Source organism: Alexandromys fortis, unplaced genomic scaffold (genome assembly GCF_014885135.2).
Source record: "Alexandromys fortis isolate MF-2015 unplaced genomic scaffold, M_Fortis_MF-2015_v1.1 scaffold_50, whole genome shotgun sequence".
Lineage (NCBI taxonomy): Eukaryota > Metazoa > Chordata > Mammalia > Rodentia > Cricetidae > Alexandromys > Alexandromys fortis.
Genome location: NW_026067932.1, coordinates 9,838,492 through 9,859,130, shown reverse-complemented (window position 1 = coordinate 9,859,130; position 20,639 = coordinate 9,838,492). Strand labels below are relative to the sequence as shown.

The following is a 20,639-nucleotide window of genomic DNA, read 5'->3' as shown; positions in this document are numbered from 1 at the left end:
TGAAGCAGGCTCCAGGATGTCAGCTATGGGCACGCACTACTGCAACAAGCTTAAACACTTTTTTAAAATAATAATAATTTTTAAAAATAAATATTTTGTGACAGGGAGGTAGGGTGAGACAAGTTGGCTCAGCCAGGCCTCGCCATCCAAACTGAATCCCATGATTCGTGGGATAAAGGAGAAAAACGATTCCAGCAAATTGTCCTTTAAAGGGTCGCAGCATTAGGAAGGCTGAGAACCGCTGCTCTATAACAAGACTGCCATGGGAATCCAATGAGTTGATACTGGCGTGTAATAAGCATTCATACACAGACTTTTAAACATTTTATTATAAACACTGTGTCCCGTGAAAACAAAGACAGAGGAAAGCTAAATAAATTGCCCAACATTCAGAGCTACTATAATGGTATGGAAATGAGGCCCAATCCCATCAAAGCACAGAAAAAAATAAACTGTTATTAGACACTTCGCCCACCAGAGGGCAGAAGATGCACGCATTTGAAAGGCATGACTGCGGCCCGCTGATATTTTTTTTTTTTTTCCCCTTGTCTGTTTTAAACGCTAAAAACTGAAAGTTTTGCCAATCCGGTGGTTCATGTCTGTAATCACAACACGTGAGAGGTGGAGGCGGAAAGACACGGTTATCCTCCACTACACAGCGAGTCTGAGGCCAGCCTGGACTACATGAGACCCTGTCTTTAAAAAAGAAATCAGAAACCTCAAAGTTTAACAGTAGATTCTATGCCGATCGTTAAAAAAAATTAAAAAATTGGCTCGATGGTTTTTTTCTATTGCTATAACGAGTGGACACTTGCTATGTGTATCCTAATATGACCACATCTGTCCACATTCAGAGAGTTGTCCCGCGGTGAAATGCCGGCCAACAACATCGGACGACACCTTCACCAGGTGAGCCCTACCTGGGCTGGGTCCACCGACTGCGGAAATGACATTCACTAAGGACTGAGTGACAAGGACCCTCCCTCCATCCTGCCTAATTCTTGGATGAAGAGCTGTACCGAGGTCCAGGCACAAGATGGCGCCCGTGCGGTCTGCAGCATCGCAGAGGTAAAGACGGGCGGGCTCAGAAAACTCTCGGAATAAAGACCGGCAGCTGAGCTTGCGGAGCCACAGGGTGAGGGTGAGTGCTCTGTTGGGTTCACCGCACTGTTGCTGGTGGGCGGGGCTGGCAAAGACGGATCCTGCCAAGAAATAACAATGCCATGCAAGTCTTAGGAGATGCAGAGGGCTTCGGTACCTGCTGGACAAAAAGGGACACTGTCCCAAGAAGAGCTGTTCTGGACCCCAGGGTAGAGTCCTGTAGCGAAGGACCCTACGGTGTGGACTGCCCAGTGTCTTTGGAAAGTAAGAAGGAAAGGAAGAGAGACAGCCTTGTCCCCTACAAGCCTGAGAATAAGCATTTGAGACAGCCTTGTCCCCTACAAGCCTGAGAATAAGCATTTGAAATACGAGCTAGTGGGGAAGACTTCAGATCCAAACCTATAAAGGGTGGGGCATGGCTGATGGCTGGGGTGGGGTCTTAGAGGTCATGCAGCTGCTGGTCCTCAGTATGAAGAAGCGAAATTCTCTCCCAAAATCGTGATTCAAAATTAATCTTTTATCTTGGGATGATTAGTTCTTTTATTTATTTTTATTTTATATGCATTGGTGTTTTGCCATGGGTGTCAAGTCCCCCGGAACAGGAGCTACAGACAGCTGTGAGCCACCATGTGGTTGCTGGGAATTGAACCCAGGTCCTCTGGAAGAGCAGCCAGTGCTCTTAACTACTGAGCCCTGGGATGGTTACTTTTTAACGGTCAATTTGACGCAGCCTAGAATCACCCATGGAAGTTTTAATTGAAGAATTGATCCCATAGGGTGGGGGGAGGCGTGTCCGGTTAATTGGTGAGAGAACACCCATCCCACGGTGATAGCACCATTCCTGCACTGAGGCCCTGGATTGAGGAGAAAGCAATCAAGCAGGCGTGCACGCCTTTACTCCTCTCTGCCCTTGAGCATGACCAGGCTCCTGACTCGCTTCTCTGCTCTGAGGAGCCATCACCTGAAGGCGAGCGTAAGCCCCTCCTCCCCCAGTCGCTTTCTGTCAGGGCATCTTACAAAGCAACAAGCTAAACTAGAGCACCTGCCTTCAGGAGTTTCTGTCAGCTGTCTGGACATGGTGACCCCAAAGTGACCGAAAGATGAGGAAGGGAGGCTCTTCTTGCCTGTGGACCCCCCAGCTCATCAGAGTGACGGGTGAGGCACAGTCATTGGGAGCAGACATCCTCAAGACACAACAGTGACCATGCCATCACACTGGCAGCCACAGGACGGAGGAGGGACATGCTGTTGACTGGGGGAGTTACATCATCATTGCGACTTCCAGCCATTGTATTTTAATGTGAATAAGCCCTCCCGGAAGGTTCCACGGCCATTTACAGTCCTTTCATGAACTGTCTTTTTAGAATCTCTGATCATACCCTTTATCTGAGAGTTCTTTGTAGAGCAGGCTAGCCTCTGTGTTTACCACAAATGTTGCCAAGAGTCCTCAGATATAGAGTTGGGTGAACACGTGGTTATTGCAAACATCGGGAGATCTCAGATGTAGAGCAGGGTAGACCCATGGTTACCACAAATGTTGCCTTTTCCCCCAGCCATTTGCTTTTCAAATGTTCTCAGGTTTCAAACATACGTTTTCATTTTTCATATAATCAAGCCTAGCAATGTTTTACCTTGTGGATTGGGCTTCACGCTTCTTTCACATAAAGCTGTTTCCCAGTCTCAGGTCAGGTAACTATTTACTAGTGTTTCCCTTAGCTTTATGGTTTTCATAATTTATGTTATTTTCAAATTCGTTCAAATCTATCCCTATGGTATCAGGGGAAACCTGAGATTTCTTAACCCTGTTTCCTGCTAATTAAAAATAAAAACCAGAGGGCAAAGACATGGCTCAGCAGTCAAAGGTATTTGCTTCTCTTCCAAAGGGCCCACATTTGGTTCCCAGCATCCATGTTGGGTAGCTCGCAACCACGGGTACATCCAGTTTCAGAGGATTTGATACTGTCTTCTGGCCTCTGTAGGCACCTGCACTACACACACACACACACACACACACACACAAATAACTTTAATTTAAAAATTGAAACTTTTCCTGCATAAACCATATACTGTAAACAGAAGTTTTTGTCTTGCCTGGTCCTGCAGCTGTTCAGTCCCAAGCAAACACACAGAGGCTTACTTATATTAATTACAAACTGTTTGGCCTCTTAGCTCAGGCTTATTATTAACTAGCTCTTACAACTTAAATTCACCCATAAATCTTAGCTATGTTTAGTCACGTGGCTTGGTACCTTTTCTCAGTGAGGCATTCTCATCCTGCTTCCTCTGCATCTGGCTGGTGACTGCTTCTCTGCCTTTCCTCTTCACAGAATTCCCCTTGTCTGGTTGCCTTGCCTATACTTCCTGCCTGGCTACTGACCAACATTTTATTAAATCAATATGAGTGACAAGTCTTTACAATATACAAGCGCACTCTCCCACAGCAGTATACACACAATCTCTTAGGTTTTCTCTTCCATTCCTCCGGTTCTACAGGCCCAAATGGCGACCATGGCTTGTCGATGCTTTGACACCTGCTGGGGTATTTTCCCCTCCTCCGCCTCCACTTCCCCTCCCACAGCTTACAGGCTCTAAGACCGCAGTGTATGAGTTGACCAGAGCTGGAAAGGCAGTCATGTACTGCCAGAGAACACACCCTCCTCCATCACTCCCTCTTGAGGAGCGCCACCTCTGTAGGAAATCAGAAGGGCTTAGCCGTCTTTGCAACCGAGTGACAATGTGCGTCTCCTCACTCCGAAGGCTTAAGGAACCCTTTCCCTCAGACAGCCTTCTAATCAGAAATGCTCGAACACACATCTCCACTGTATTTTTTAACCAATAATAATCTTGCAAAAACCATAATGTTTGAAAAGGTGTAAGCTCTTAGATTTCTCTCTGGCTTTACCTCTCTCTGGCTGTGATAAAATACGGATAAAAGTGAGTTGGAGAGGAAAGGATTACTTCATCTTAAACTTCCAAGTGATGTGCACTGTCTAGGGAAGCTGATGCGGAGACCGTGCAGAAACGATGCTTTCTGGCTCTCATTCTGTGCCTTGCTAGCCTGCTTTCTTATATAACTCAGGACCTCCTGCCCAGGGATGGCTCTGCCCAGAGAGGGCTAGGCCTGCCTATGCCAACCATTAATAAAGAAAATGCCCATAAACATACCCGCAGGCCAATCTGATAGAAGCCATTCCTCAATCAGGGTTCCCTCTTCCCAAGCGAGCCTGGTTTGTGTCTAGTTCATCTAAACTAAGCGGCACAGACAGGCTTCTGTCCCTCTCCTTTTTGAATCCCATTCATCCTTTACCCTCCTCTGTCTTTCAGATTCTTACTGTGCTCGGTAAAGACGTTTAATCATTCGCCTTAAGACGCAGGAGGTGGGTGGCTGTGTTAGGAATGTGTAAGATTTAGGAGGCTCTAAGTTTAGCTCATCCCCGTGGAAGGAAAATGTTAGGACTTGTCATAATATGGAAGAGACTGTTCATTTGTAATGGAATTTGTTGGAGCTTTAACTTCTGAACGACATTTTCATCATGTGGCATTGCTCACCTTGAGAGTCTACCTAGGGGGCGGGGCTTGTATAGAGAATGTCAGAATGGAACCTGAAAAAGCTCCTAATGGTCAAAGCTAGACAAAACCAAGAAAGCAAGACAATATTAGATTGTAACCTGAACAAGATAAATACCCACATATTCTTATTGATATGATAATACATACTTTAGAAAGTTCCTAGCAGTACCTACTGAACGAATGGGGAGAAAATGGGGATTGGAACCCCAGCAATTATGCTATAGGCCCCAATGATGGGTCTTGGGTATAGCTCAGTCTACCTGCCTAGCACACATAAGATCCTGAGTTTAATCCCCAGGACCCTGAGGAGACAAGATCCAAAGATCACATTCATATTAGCTGTGGAAACTTTAAGAAGAAGCAGAACCCCTGCAGTCCAGCGTCACAAAATTCCCAGTTACCAGGCTGCTTTTTTCCCTATAGCAGAGTTTTTCTCTATCCAGAGCCATAGGGTGCACACTACACGATCCATCAAAATGTATACGTCTAGGGGAACTCGTCTGTTTGCACAAAGTACAGGAATCCGTTGCCCCAAAGTTCCCCTTTCCTACACGAGGCAGGGCAGAGCGTGGCTGGGGTCATCAGGGGAAGGACTGTCAGGTGAGTCTACACTAGCCTGACCGTGCCTGACCGGCTGTGTTCTCAGTGGCCCAGCGTGTGAGCCGTTCCGTGGGATTAGAGATTCTTTGCCGATGAGCTGCAGAACGGGAAGCGGACTAGCGACTGGCTTGGTACACACACTGGACAAGCTCTCCCCCGATACCTAGAAGATAACTGGAACTCTGGTGAGAACGAGAACATCGCCAAATGCCATCAAGCTTTAGTCAACGACCCCAAGTTCCTCCAGGGGGTGGACCTTAAGTCCTATCTTGAATATGGTCTGGACTCATAAGTCACTTAGAGCTGCGGTCCTCAACCTGTGGGTCACGACCCTTTGGAGGTCAAACGACCCTTTCTCAGGGGTCACCTAAGACCATCAGAAAACAGATACTTACGTTATGATTCATAACAGTAACAAAATCACAGTTGTGAAGTAGCGGCGAAAATAATTTTATGGTTGGTGGGGTCACCACAACATGAGGAATTGTGTTAAGGGTCGCAGCGTCAGGAAGGTGGAGAACCGCTGGCTTCGAGGTTTTGGGGAAGGGAAACTCGGAAACTCTGGTGGAGAGAGCTGAGACCCTCATCCAACCAATCAGGGTCAGTTTCACTGGTAATAAGTTGGGATCCTGAGACCTCGGGATGTGATTTGATGAGGGGTCATTCCATCTCAGTGAGGGTCTCCCTCAGGATCTATGATCCCAGTCCAATATAAAAGCGCAGGAGGGTTCCTATTAACGGCATATTCCAAAATTTCCAGACAGTAGATTTCAAAAGGTTTGCGGTCACAAAAACAAAAACAAGGAAAAGCTGAGAAAAATGTCTGTTACCAGGAAGAAGAGATAAGAGCGACCAATTTAATTGGAACATGGTGTAATCTGGGGTTGGAACAACAACAGAAGAGGCACAAGAAACAGATGATGTTCGGTGAGAAATGAATTGTATCCCCAGTCCATCCTTACATTCTCCTATCTATCTAAAGAGATTTGTAAATTAGGTTTTCCAAAGTCAATGTAGTTGGTGTTTTTTAACTGAAATATTTTTTGAGACAGGGTCTCATGTAGTCCATTCTGGTCTCAAACTCACTGTGGAGCCAGCTGGCCTTGAACCCCTGACTCTCGTGCCTCAGGCTCCTGGGGGTTATTATTATTACTTATATAAATATCGACGTCCCCCTGAGCGCCATGTTGAGCTTATGGACATCGAGAGGAATATAGGCCTCGTAAGTTCTTAGTAACTCTTACTTTTTGTGTTCTGAATTTGATGGCTCCACAGTTATTATCAACCAAATATAGAAACAGAGCCTTTCTTAGGGAAAACCCCCACTTCTCATAGTAATCTATTTAACCAGTGTTATTTGTACATACTGATATATGGTGTTTACATATGATAATACCACATGTAGCTTCTTTGAAAGTCGTTTCTTGAAAATAATTAAGAAAGCCAGGTGAAGAGGGGTAAAAATATTTAATGGTTGAAATACGCTGGTGAACCCGGTTCCTTACACCGCAGTCATAAGTAGGTGTGCACGTTGTTAGCAAATTCGGAACTTCCCGGATATCCCACTAAACATCAACCGTAGTTCTGAGCGACAGTACGGAATAAACACGATGAGATGCTCTAATTATACAAGGGGAGAACGGGCAACGGGGCAGCTGCAGGACTTCTGGAGCCATGTGAGCCTCTGACTAAAGAAAACGGGACTTTAATCCACACCTGTGTGGGGAGCATGCACATTTAACTGGTTCATTTTCAAATACTTGCATTGTCCTCAACAGAGGGAATTCGCTTACATTTAAATGAAGGTTTTAAACCGACTAGTGAGAAAGGGAGAGTTGTGAGACTCTATTACCAACTTCACAGCTGAAAAAAATGACGAAGGAGAAACGTCAAAGGACAAGAGACGGTAGATTACTTCAGGTAATTCCTTTATACTCTAATACCAGGTTATAAATACAGTAAGGATTGCGTTATATAAAAACTATCAAAAGAGTATCAGTGAAAAGACAGGACTTCTGTGAACTGGGTGGAATGGTGGCCCAGGCTGGGTGGCGACAGCCTTAGGGCTCCCTCACTGGTGGTGACGCAGAGTTCCCCCAGTGAGCACCAAGTCTACCAGTTTCCTTCTGCGGCCACAACGCACAGTGTGTACCCAAGGCTTTCACTACACACTAAGGATCTGGGAGAGGTGGCACAGCAGGGGACAATCTTGCAGGATTTGTTTGAAGATACAATGTCCCCGGAGCCTAATTCCTTCCAAATTCATGTGCGGGCTGTAGAAGGAAAAAAGGAAAGGTGGGAAAAAGAATTAGCAAACTCAAAAATCACAACTTAGATAAACGCACATGTCTTTTTTTAAAGATTTATTTATTTATTATGTATACAGTATTCTCAGTATTCTATCTGCATGTATGCCTGCAGGCCAGAAGAGGGCACCAGACCCCATTACAGACGGTTGTGTACCACCATGCGGTTGCTGGGAATTGAACTCAGGACCTTTGGAAGAACAGGCAGTGCTCTTAACCACTGAGCCGTCTCTCCAGCCTCCAAAAAGCACATGTCTTAAGCCTGAAAATTATTTACTGAATTTGCCTTTAAGTAGAGCACATTTTCAACAGCCAATCAATAGCTACTTAAGATTTATTATTGGGCAGTATAGTTCTGAATGTTGATAATCTTTATATAAAGAGATAAAATTGGATGCTGAGAAACTTATAAAAATACAATTAAGAATTGAAATACAGAATAACAATAACCAAAACAGGCTGAGTGCATATCGGCACCACACTCATAATATAGATTGTCAGTCAGTCATACACGATCCCGTCCCGGCATTACCCTGCAAAGAGGGTCCAACCATTCACAGCTTGTGGGGCTCCCCCAGGGACACTGACGGAGCTGGTCCACACTGGCATCTGAGAGCCATCACATGAGCTCCTTTTGGCTGGCTCAGTTGAGAGCAGGCCTAGGCCACCACTTCCTTCCTGGGTAGAAGATGCCTCTCAAAGAGCCACAGCTGTGTGTCCGTGGTTTCCACTCTAGAGTCCGGGGCATAAGAAACTACCTAACCGTATCAGATCAGCATGCCAAAATTTGCCCCCCAAAATAGCCAAATGAGCTCACGGGGTGAATTCCAGTCAGAAAGACGGTGATGTTGGCCAAAACCTGTAGCTCGTCCTTTGTATCGAATGCCCCCTGGGAACAGTCCTCCCATCAGGATTCTGCCCAACGCCTAGCCTGCCAGTCACAGATGTAGGTGTGTCGCAGACAAACGGAACGATGGACACACGACAGCCAAGACCTTCAGTTGAGAAAACCTTTCAGGTAATTCAAAGGCGAGGCAAAAAGGAAACGGGATCAAACTGACTACTTGGAGATGAAGCAGGTCCAAGAACACACTGGGATCCATGAGCAGTGAGCGAGTATTTTGGCCAGATACCTGTGGGCGGTCAGCAGTAACTGCTTGACCGTCACTGCGGTAACCTTTGACCCTCAACAGAGGCAACCAGCTATCAAATCTCACTCCCCAGTGAGCAAACTGGGGAAGACAGAGAGGGAGAAGAAGAGAAAGAAGGGAGCAATGAGGAAAGCAAAAGATACCGTTTATTTCATTTAATCCTCACAACAACCTTTATGTCTAAGCAAAAGATCCAGTCTATAGATTATGAGATGGAGGTCACAAAAGAAAAGTAACCTGTTCAGCCAGTGGGGAAAGAGTCTGACTTCCAACAGAAAACGGACTCTCTAGGGAAACAGCACTCCTGAGTGGGGGCTGCAAAAGAGGCTGAGTGCATTTGGTAAGAAACGGCACAGAATGGAGAGCCAAACACAGCCCAGGCCGTGGGACCAAGAGAATAGAAATTCTCCCTCCCCACATACCTGCTCCTGTGTCAGCCAGGACGAGCACCCATCTGAACCAGTGGTGGACGCATCTCCTCTTGAACTCTACTGCTACACGCTGTGTATACCGATCCCTGAGTCCTAGCCAGAGTCTCTGACCGAGACCGTCCAGCTGTCATTCAAGTTCTAAGCCCTCCTGAGTTTTGGTGAGCCCTGATGTCTTGGCCAGGCATGCAGTTCACGCTTAGTGAACAAATGACACTGGAGTTGGGAAAGACCGAAGTGAAACCATGGCAGTTCAGGAGAAAATGGACTGGCACGCAAGATCTCTTAGACGCACAGAGACACTACAAGCAGTCCCTTCATTAACGAGGCTAAGCACACAAGACGATTCAGGAAAAGACACAGTACCTCTTGACTGTCCAGATATCATGTTATCTTCCTCTAATCTTCGAGAGAAAATAAGTTAGTGTTTAGAGCTTTTTAAAAATACATTATAGTTTCCCAAAAAGCTACAAACAATATCACACACACATATACACAGACAGATGGACACAAACATATACATATATATACACACCCATACATACACGTACACACACACATATATACACAGACACACCCATACATATCTACACACAACCATAATGTGCGCATGCACACACACATACATATATATATATACATAGACACACCCATACGTGTATATATATACACACACCCATACATGCGTGCTCACACAGGCACACATACCTTTTTAAGGAAATAAGCCCCACACAACCCTTGCTTACTTTTCCGTACTGTCTTTGCTTGACTAGACACCATACTGGCAGCTTCAGAAGGCAGACCAACGTACACTCCGCCATAGTTTCTTTAAGAAAAGAAATTAGATCAATTTAAGGGCGCTAGAGGGAGAGAACCATCAAAAAAATAAAGGATGAACCACTCCAAATGATTAAATGATTGTGAAGATAACTCATGACTTTTCAAAGATTCGCGTTTTTCTATGTTAAAAGGAAGCTTTGGAAAAATAGCTCCGTTGAATAAGCAAAAAATTTTAACTTCTTTGCTTGTAATGAGAAAGAAAAGAAGTGATCTAAGTACACATAGTGACATAGAGTTGAGCGATATGTGACCACTGCTTAGGGAAAACTCAGAGATCCCTGTGGCACTAGGCAACGTGTATATTCAAAAATCACTTCCTTACAGGAAAAGACATGGACAGCATGAGGCAGGACGCCCGGGAACGCAGAGCAGAGGGGACCTGAGGAAGCACAGAGGTGAGGAGGGGGAGTTGGTCGGGGGCAGAACAGATGGCAGAGCCACACTCGCAGGGCAGAGCTGCTGGGTCGGGGCCTCCGCCGTTTCAGGTCCCGCGTCCCTGCTAGAGTGCCGCCTGACGGAATGTGTCATCGTCCTATGCTAGAGTGGTTACATCCATGCCTACGGCCAAAACCACTCACGTGACACGGGCTGCGACGGCACACATACCTCCTCTTCTCTTCGTCCGTTATTGAGTCTTCTGTCCTAAAAGCCCAGAAACAGTTGTGGTGAGCCTGTGCCTTTACACAGCAGACGCTTCAGCTTTGGTTACAGGAGAAGACGAGGTCACAGTGACTGATTTCACATGTGCTACCCGCCCTGTACATCGACAGCCCAGCGCTCTGCCTGGCTCTGACCACACACTAAAGGTCGGGCGATTTTCTACATATCAAAATAGATACGTTCAGCAAAAGCTAGAAACCTGACTGCCAAACCCGATCATGGACAGGGGCCAGCCTGAGACAGGAAAGGCTAGACAGAAAACTGTCCGCCAGCCCTCGGGTGAGCGACGGCGGCAGGCTGCCTGAACCTGGGCTCTCCGGTAATGGTTCTAGCAGGTAACCCCTCGGTTCCTGCCTGCCCTCCCTATGACATGGAGCCCCTTGTGTCCCTGGAACAGCGCAACTGCAGTAGTGGAAGCTGAAGAGTTAATGCCAGTTTTATTTCCCTCTGTTCAAAGGATGGAGCCAATTAAAATGAAGCGAGTCACTATCAGCCAGTCCCTCCTGGGTATCAGGTAAGGATGAGACGCATCTGTGCTAGTCCAACACCTGAGAATTTCAACCCCAGACATCAGTGCAGAGAATCCTAGAGACCAAAAATGTTCGGGTGGGCACTCGTGCCCTAGGCTCCACGGCCTTTCGTGCAAGGAGAAAGAGAAACTTCCAAAACTAGCCCCAGCAAGAGATCACTGTGCTGGTTTCTCAGAGGTGAAGCTGCCTCCCAACTCCACTGGCTCGTGAGGCTATTCCAGACACCTTCATCCCCATCCTTCTCAATCGGCATTCACTTCCCTTTGAAGATGAAAAGACATGGTCCTATAGGACTGAAGGTTACGGCACAGAACAGAGTCTAAACCCACCTGTGTGATTCCAGACTCGCCGAGCCCTGCTAATTTGTATTGGAGACACCGGCGCAGCCGCAGCCCCAGCTCCAGCTTACACCGTCCCACTCAAGGGAAGAGGAAGCAAGAAGGGGGAGAATCCTGGCTGGGCTGTAGTCATTTTAGAAGGAGCCCGTAGCTGCTGCTAAGAGTCATCATCTTAGCAAATTTTTCCTGTTGCTAAGCCATTCCTTTACCCAACCTATAGAGCTTTTCCTGACCAGCTTTTACATCAGAATCATCTGGAAAACCAGGTCCAGGCAGAGGAGGAACAGAAGCAGCTGATTGCTCTCGATGGATCTCCTCGGGGGAAGGAAAAGTCCAAGCCGGCATTCACCCAGCTGTCAGCAGAAACCGAAGCCTGTCCTAACAATATGAAGGTGAGCACACCTTCCCAGGTGGGGTGGAGTGGCTCTCCCCAGCCACATGGGCCTCATACAGGAAGAACATTTTAGCAAGCTTCAGGTTCCTGGGAAGAGGGAGGCCTGGGGTTGCAGAGCCAAAAGCCCAAGAGGCCGATAGAACTGCCTTAAGGTGACGGGGTTTTAGGCTCCAGCTGATCTGTCCACAGTTAGCGTCCTTGCTCTCACGAACAGCCAGGCTGTGGAGCAAGCAGGTGAAGAGGTGCCGGCTGAGCTCAGGGAGCAGAAGTGAGAAAGTTTAGATTTCCAAGAATCACCTTGCTAGGCTGCCCTGGGAAAGATCACTGGAATGTGACGTTTTTCCGAAAGAAGCCCAGCACACATAAACACAGACACACAAATATATATGCAGATATCATTTGGGACGTTCCATTTTCTAGCAGAAATCCTTCACACGTGCACACACACATGTACATGAATACACACACGTATGTGTGGACAAACATCCACACACAAAAACAAATATATGCAAACATGCAAATGCACATATACAAATACAAAAACAAGACATGCATACACAGGCACACACGTGCACATATGAAACACAAACACACACAGAAACAAACACGCCTAGCCTACCTAATGGGCAAGCATCAAACCAGTGGGAGATTCTGTTTCAAAAACAAGGTTGAACCATACCAGTTGATGTACCAACATGGACGGAGGAAATTCTGTCCCTCTCCTAGAAGAATGGGCAATGGCTTCTAAGAGAGGAAGAATCAGTTTCCTCCAGGGTGGGTTCGTGCATAGGTTCTTCAATCCCAAGGGTTTATCCCTAGACACACGTCTGAGTGAGGAACACTAAATGGGCTCAGATATATGCATGTTTGAAGAGATTGTGAATCTGGGAGGGAGGGGGACATGGGAGGAGTTAGGGAGCAGGGTGATGTGGATGAACTGCTCAAATATGAAGTTGTGAAAAAGAAGTTAAATTTTGTAGAGGTATATTATTTGTATTTTGATAAATAAATCTTGCCTGAAGACCAGAAGTCAGGCAGTGGTGACACACAACTTTAATCCCACGATTTGGGAGACAGAGCCAGGTGAATCTCTGAGTTCAAGGCCACCCCAGGCTACACAAAATCAATTCAGAAATAGTTCCGGGAGCTGGTGGCTCACACCTTTAATCCCAGTTCCAGGGAGTCACGCCTTTAATCCCAGCACTAGAAGGAATATAAAACAGGTGGAGAGAGAGGCTTAGTCGGCTTAGCCTATGGTCACCCAGCCTTGGTAGAGGTAAGACTTCTCTAGTGGCTTGGCTGCCTTACTTTTCTGGTTTTGGGGTTGAACCCCAATTTCGCTCTCTGGGTTTTTATTATTAGTGCTACAAAATTTGAAAATGGCAGATGGCATTCTTGACGAACGCTCCCTAAGGCTGTGCTCTGGCCTGCACGTGTACATGCATACACATGCACACAACCAAACACGCATGACCACCTGCGCATACATGGGGAAGCATACAGGTTGTGCTTCTCCCTTGTGCTGTCTGGCCACTAATGTATGACGTGGCATTGAGGGTGGAGTCTGCCTCCATCCCTGAACTGAGTGTGTCGTAGAGCATATGAGTGTGTCGTAGAGCATATTCTTGTTTTCTGTTCACCAGCTGCCAGCACTACCAAGATGGCTGATGGGCTGAACATTGTGGGGTGGGGTGGGATGGGGTGGGGTGTCAGTAAGATCAGAACACTGCAGAGCAGACAGTGAGGGAAACCAGGGGATTCATCTAACACACGGACAAACATGCTGAGTACAACGGGCCATGCCTCATAACACAAATGGCTCTGGCACAGAGAAACAATATTTTTCAGGACATCAGGCTTTGACATGGAACATTTATTATTTTCCCCATACGCACGCCACTCCTTTCCGGTTCAAATTTGAGTCGCCATCAGGTGAAGTGTACAATAACCCAAAATCACCCTCTATGACGAACCTGCCTCCTCTACCACCCAACGGGTAAATTAAATCCCATAATGTGTAGGAACGGTGCCTCTGTGAATTCATGTTTTCAAGTCTTCATGGAGAACATTAATCACAGCAAGGCCCTGAGGATCCCCTCTGACCTGCCTGTTATCCCAGCAAGGAAAGAAAAATTCTGCAGGCTTTCCCTGGGTTTCCTTTTGGCCTTAGCGACAGTGACTTCAGAGGGCCGCTAGGGGATGTAGCCAGCTGGCAAGTACGCAATTCAGATTACGACTCTGAGAGCTCGGAAAGCACCCAGAGCGCGGATCTGCAGACTACAACACCGGCCCTAACATCAACCTTGGCCCCAATTCCGTTTTCTTCACTGGGCTACACGGGCCGCTCTGGGAATAGCGAGCAGGAGTCGCACGAAGGTCCTCCAGTGCTCACGTCAACTCAGAGCCAGGAGCTGGGACTTGGTAAGCGGTCTAGCACCTGCCCTTTGCTCTGGGCACGGTTACATCAAAGACTCGGAGGCTCATCTCCAGGATGTCCTCCTCAGTGCCAAAGGCTTCCTTGGAGCAAGCTGGCCTCCCTGTTACCAGGAGATTGAATCTTGGGTCTCAAGACTGAGAGCAAGGCTCACACCTTCTCTATTGTGGTGACCCAGATCAGGTGTCTGGTCACAGATACAATCTTGGTTTTGTTTTTCTTTTAGAAAGACAAATACCATATGTACTCAGTCATAAGTGACTTTTAGACATAAAGCAAAGAAAACCAGCCTACAATTCACAATCCCAGAGAACCTATCCAACAATAAGGACCCTAAAAGAGACATACATGGATCTAAACTACATGGGACGTAGAAAAAGACAAGATCTCCTGAGTAAACTGGGAGCATGGGATCCATGGGAGAGGGCAGAAGGGGAGGGGAGAGGAATGGAGGGGACCAGAGAAAAATGTATAGTTCAGCAAAAAAAAAAAAAAAGATAAAAAAGATTGTGTTTCATTTAATCATTCTTACCCTTTGAAAATTAATGTGGAATGTAGTTTAATATTTGAAAAAAAAATGAGTGAAATATTTCTAGTCATTTACAGCAAGCTTAAAATGTCTTAAACGACAGGAACATTTCAAAGAATCAACCACTACCCATTGGGAACGAAGTTTATAAAATCCATTAACATTTCATTGAAATGGCACCTCTCTTTCTTTGTTGGCAAGAGCTTAGCTTCTTTTACCAAAGCACAGGTTTTCAAGGAGAAAGATGTCAGGGTTAAAGCCACCCACTGAGTATAATAATCTCCATGATTAAGACCACAGATTCCCAGAACTCTGACTCAGAACTCTGGTCACAACATCAATAAGAATGTTTGCAAAACCAGATATTACTGAAAGTGGGACCGGCCATTGTAACTCTTGGGATTGTGGGTACCTCCTCCGCTGGTAGTTGAGACATGACTCACACTGCAGAGGGCCAGGACAATCATCGTGTCTAAGATTATAGATGGTGCCTACTGAGCCCACTTGAAGCTACTTCCTGTGAGCGTGCCACAGCCAGCGTGGTTCTGTCTTCCGTATCAGAGTCAATCACACATCGACTCAGACGCCACAAATAATCACACACCTTTCTGCTCCATCGTCTTCTTGTAGACTTTTCCTAAGTGAAGCAGAAACTGAATGTCTCCTTGGCCATCAGTGAGCTCTATGCTTTGGTAAGCTGACTTCTAGGAGATGGAGCGCCTCCAACTGGCCACAGCCTGTGATTGTTCAGCAAAAAGTGAGCTTTCCTCCACCCATACTTGCAACAATGTATTTCGTGCATGATCATTTAAAAAAAAAAAAAACCATCTGTACAGGACACAATGAAATCTTTCAATTATTTTACACTATGATTTTCATTCTACTAGCAACTAGAACTTTCCACTCAAAGAAACCTTACTCAGCAATAATCCATCAAATATAGACTGTAAGCAGGCCTGGTGACCTAAGCAAGTCTGCCCAACTACTCAAAAGAGGGATGGAGGTTTGAGGGTTACAAGTTCAAGTCCAGCCTGGGATACTTAGTGAGACACTATTTCAAAATTAAAAACAATAAGAGGGGTTGAGTTATAACTCAGCTCGCCTGAGATATGTAAAACCCTGGATGCAATCCCCAGAAGTGCCTATAATGGTCATACATTTTTTTAAACTCCATTTTTTTCTTCACCAATAATATACGGTGTTCAAAGTATCTTCATCATTGCATTTTCTCGGCTTCGCACTTGAATGAACGACAGTTAAAACACCAAAGCCTTCGGTAGTAAAATCACGAAACCATGGCACGTTCCAAGACAAACGGTGAATGACTAGACACGGCTGCTGTTCCAATGAATGATCTCTAATTCCTCCGAGCTTCGGTTTGCCTGGAAACCAGGAGGTTCTCACTCCCCTCTGCTTTCCAGAACGAACATTTACGCGGCAAAAACATAATATGCTTTTTTCACTTATTCATCAAGAAAAACCGTTCTAAATATAAAGCTCTGCTTATAAAGCTGCTCTGAGAAGCAGAAAAACAACCCAGCACCTGAGCCTCCCCCATCCACGTCTGGGTGCCACGGTGGAGGCTGCACTCCTCAATGGGTAAACATAACAAATTTAACGCGGAAGAGTCAGAGCCAGCTCCACTCTGCCTGGCTGTGTTTTATTTTTCATGTTGATCGTTTGAAACAGGTTTTTGCTTTATTGCAGGGGAGGTAGTTTAGGTTTTGTTTTTGGCTTTTTTTTTTGTTTTGTTTTTTTTTTTTTGTTTGTTTTGTTTTCCAGACGAAGTCTCACATGGTAGCCCAGGCTAGTCTCAAACCCTCCACAACCCTTCTATGTCCCCTGCTTCTGGACCATTGGGATGACAGGCGTGAACATCATACCTGGCTGGAACAGGCTTATTAATTGACAATGTATTTGCTTCTAAATTATATTTGCTGTAATTATATTATAATTCGCCACTTGTAAACCCAACTTTCTTTAGAGAATTTAACTTTCTTTTGAGTTTCTTTAATGGTGCCCCTGGCTCCTCGGGTTTGAATCTGAAATCACCCCGCAGCAGGCTTCTGTTTTAAACACCTGTGCCCTGCCCTGCCCGCCTGGAGGCACAATTTCTGGAGGCCACTGAAACATGAAGAGGCTAGTTGACCGAAGGCGTGGACCTTGGAAGGCACAGCCGCCTCTCTCCTTCCTGACTCAGGTTCATATCACTGCTTCCTGGTGATATGAACGGCTCTGCCCCTTGCTCCTGCCACCATGGCAGCCCCCCTGGAGGGACTGGTGTTTGTTGTGGTCGTGAGAAATGTACCCAAGGTTGTGGTGCAGATCGAATCCACCAAACAGTGATAGGTGATTTCCAACTGAATTATTCTCCTGCCAGGGACTGAATGAGGTCTGGTTCATTGGTCTGCAGCTTCTTGCAGCTGTTTGTTTTCGCTCTTTGCCTGGACTAGCTCCTCAGCCAAGACTGGCTGCATTCCTCCCCACCCCCGGGGTGAGCATAGTACCATTGACTTCAAAGTGGGGACTTTCAACCTTGGCCCAGAGGAGAGTGACAAGGGCTAAATTGCATCCCCAACCTTCCACTGAAGTACTAATTGCTCTCTTTGTGAAGAAGACCCACAGCCTTAGGAGGCGGTGGTAGAGCAATCATTTGCTATAAGCAAGGCAGGAAAACGCTGTCTCCTTACCCTCAGAAAGCTTGCCTTTCCCCCTGTGGTACCAGTTGTGCTCAGGGCCTCGAGGACACACAGCTTGTTTCCAAATAGCCCGGGATCTCCAAACACTGGACAGAGCCTCCTAAGCTCCCTGCTGAGCTTTCAGACAGGGCCAATTCCACCAACACTCAGGAAGTCTCCTCTTTGGAGTCCAGTGCCCCTGCTTAGAAAAACTCCAAAAGCACTAAAGATTATGGCTCTGACCCAAAGCCTTTCTCTCCACCTCTGCTCTGGTGGTGTTCAACCTCTCCTGGTTTGAGCTCTTCTCTTCTTCCTTTTTTCTTAACTGTTACATAAATCATGAAAGTTTTTAATTTACTTTTTAAATAACAAATACGTTTACACATTTATGGAAAACAGTGTGAAACCTGTCTGCTGAAGGACCTTTCGTTCTATGGTGGATTCTTGCACACAGAAAGCAGACAGCTGAGTAGAAGGAAAAGATGCTAAGAAGAGGCCTCCCCTAGAGCTAGACTTCTACAACATTGACCCCTTATGCCTAGGAAACGGTCATGTGACCCCAAGTATATTAGAACATAAAGCAGGTATCCAAACATTTGCTGATAATAAATTTTAAAGAAATGTATTTTTAAAGTTCATTTAATTTCCCCACGTATTTAAGAAATTGGTTCACTAACGAGATGGGTATGCCTATCTATTTTCATCAAATGAATCAAATCTTGAGTCAACAAGATGGCGCAGAGAGGAAAGGCACTTGCAGACAAACCTGATGGCCAGGACTGACGTGTAATGAGAGAATCAGCTGCTACAAGCTGTCCTGACTGCCACATGTATGTCGTGACAGGCATGTACACATGCACACACATGAACTTAATAAAAGACTTTTTTTAAATATTTACCTACATTTTGGCTGGATATCTGACACTGTGGGACATTCAGCATCCTCAGCGGTGTTCAGTTTGTCATATTTTATTTTATAATAATAAACGCCACTTAGATGGCCACTTCATTTAATACACAGAAGACGAAGGCACAAATGTATTTAGAGTCATTTCAGCAACCACTGGAGTTTCAAGCACTATGCCAGGAATTTGAAGCAAGTGATTACTGCTTCTTTTGTGCCCAAAAGTCTCACATGAAATGGCTATTTCATTCCTAGAAATCTTCATAACTCCACTCTAGTCTTCTCTGAATTCCTCTTCATAATTAAAAAAAAAAAAAGTCTGACTCTATTCTTAACATTGGACCTCTGACAATTGCCACGTCTCATTCTTCCCCCTCCAGCCTGAAACCTGCACAAGCTGTAGGAAAAGTCTGGCCAGTTCCTCCCTGGGCCATCAGGAAGGTCAAACCCAGTTTCTGTGTAGGATCTCTCACCCTGACCATTTCCCAACAAACACAACACAAACCAAAGGCATGGCCATCCCTCAATCAATCCAAGCAGACCATTCTGTGTGCAACCCTGTTCTTCCCAGAAAGCCTCACCCAATAAATACCAAACTTTTGCATCCTCTCTTGACACTGTGTCAGATTATCTAACTAATCTGGGGCAGGAAGGTTAATCCCAACCTCCATAGGTTCAGTGTGAATGTGCGGTGTCCCCCATAAGTTCTTATGTTTGTGTTTGCATACTTGGTCTCTAACCGGCGATGCTGTTTGGGAAGGTTGTGAAACTTTCAGGAGGTGTAGCCTCGCTGGAGGAAGTGCTGTACTGGGGGTGGGCCCCACTTCCTATTCTCTCTGCTTCCTGGCTGCTGATGCAACCAGGAACTTCCTGTCCTCGTGGCCTGCCTTCCACCTGCGACCATGCCTTCCCTGCCGAGGCAGACTGGAAGTGTCCCTCTGGAAAGGAGTCAAAGTCACCCTCTTCCCTTCAATTATCAGAGTAGTTTATCACAGCAGCAGGAACGAAACTAGGCCAGCGTTGTAACCAGAAACCCCCTGAGACAGTGAGCTCCTGTGCTGGCCTTGTTGTATCTAGATTACAGATATGATCCAGTAGAATGGTGGAGACGGAGAGCAATGGAAACACAGCATTCCTGAGCACGAGAAACCTCACAGAGAGACTTCTGGTCATTAAGTCCTGCAGTCTAACGATCAGTTCAACACAGATTATACAGAAGGATGTCCTGGGCCAGTTTCCACGGCTATAACAAAACATCTGATAGCAGATAAACCTCAAATCATAGAAGTATGTTTGGGTTGTGGTTCTAGCGGCTGTGAAGTCTGACAACACAAGGCAGCATATGCTCAGCTTCTGCTGGGGACACGGTGAGACAAACAAAAACAGCTGGATGGTCTCTCTTCCCCTTCGTAGAAACCACTAATGCCAATGGGACTCCAACTTTCATGATCCCATGGACCCTAACTGCCTCCCGAAAGCCTCTAAGTCTTAACAGAAGAATCTGGGGATTGACCGTCCAACACAGGAGCCCCCCCCCCAAGATGAACACATGAAGACCCCCTCAAGCTGTAGAAAACGACTGTTCAGTTCCCCTGAGTATCTAGGAATATCTAGCTATTTCCACTCAAACGAGTGAGTGTTCACGTGAGTAAATGTTCCTCCAGTTTCCTCCCTGGATAGCTCTGAGACACACGGAGTCCCAGGAGCGACGCGGTGAGCGTTCTCATCGTCACCTGTTACAAACTCAAGTCTCTGCGCAGGTTGGGATGGAAAGAGCACCGTACTCTTTCTTGTTAACACGCTAAGTCAGAATGCCAGGATCACTGAAGGGGGGACACGAACAGTCACAAACAGTAACATCCTTCGAATCGCACTTCGAATCAAAGGAGGTCTACCAGTGCACAGAGCAGAAAATGTCCCCTGCCTTTTCTGCCATACCTAGTCCCCTAAAGGTCAGAGCCACAAGAAACAGCCTTTCTTGGGGAGAGGAGTTATAACACCAAAATGTGGAGTACTTACGAATCTTTAGCTGCTCCTGTTGGACCTAAGGGAGAAAAGAAAAAGATTTGCATTGGTGTGACAGTATTTCTACAGATTAAGTCCAATACCTAAATAGACTGAAACATGCGTGTGTGTCTTTGGAGACAAGGTCTCACGCTGTGCAGCTCTGGCTGGC

At 46.1% G+C, this 20,639-nt stretch overlaps 1 protein-coding gene and 1 long non-coding RNA gene across 13 annotated transcripts in view; one reads left to right on the top strand and one right to left on the bottom strand.

Moving 5' to 3' along the window:
* The window catches only part of LOC126503761 (uncharacterized), a 59,195-nt gene that overhangs the window by 1,777 nt on the left and 36,779 nt on the right, over nt 1–20,639 (top strand). For 9 of the 10 annotated variants that reach the window (XR_007592382.1, XR_007592381.1, XR_007592387.1 and 6 more), the window contains exon 1: nt 10,645–11,916. This is a non-coding gene — a long non-coding RNA (uncharacterized lncRNA). Of the gene's footprint in view, nt 1–854; nt 1,142–5,317; nt 5,457–6,104; nt 6,199–10,320; nt 10,392–10,644; nt 11,917–20,639 lie in introns of those variants that run through there. The other variant, XR_007592388.1, reaches the window with a different exon arrangement.
* The window catches only part of CUNH12orf75 (chromosome unknown C12orf75 homolog), a 28,894-nt gene continuing 15,437 nt past the window's right edge, over nt 7,183–20,639 (bottom strand). For 2 of the 3 annotated variants that reach the window (XM_050145659.1, XM_050145657.1), the window contains exons 2-6: nt 20,483–20,507; nt 10,603–10,638; nt 9,903–9,982; nt 9,523–9,555; nt 7,183–7,544 (exon numbers count right to left, since the gene is read on the bottom strand). In XM_050145659.1, coding sequence (XP_050001616.1) covers nt 7,534–7,544; nt 9,523–9,555; nt 9,903–9,982; nt 10,603–10,638; nt 20,483–20,507 — 185 coding nt within the window. In that variant the 3' untranslated portion in view covers nt 7,183–7,533. Of the gene's footprint in view, nt 7,545–9,522; nt 9,561–9,902; nt 9,983–10,602; nt 10,639–20,482; nt 20,508–20,639 lie in introns of all 3 variants that reach the window. The other variant, XM_050145658.1, reaches the window with a different exon arrangement.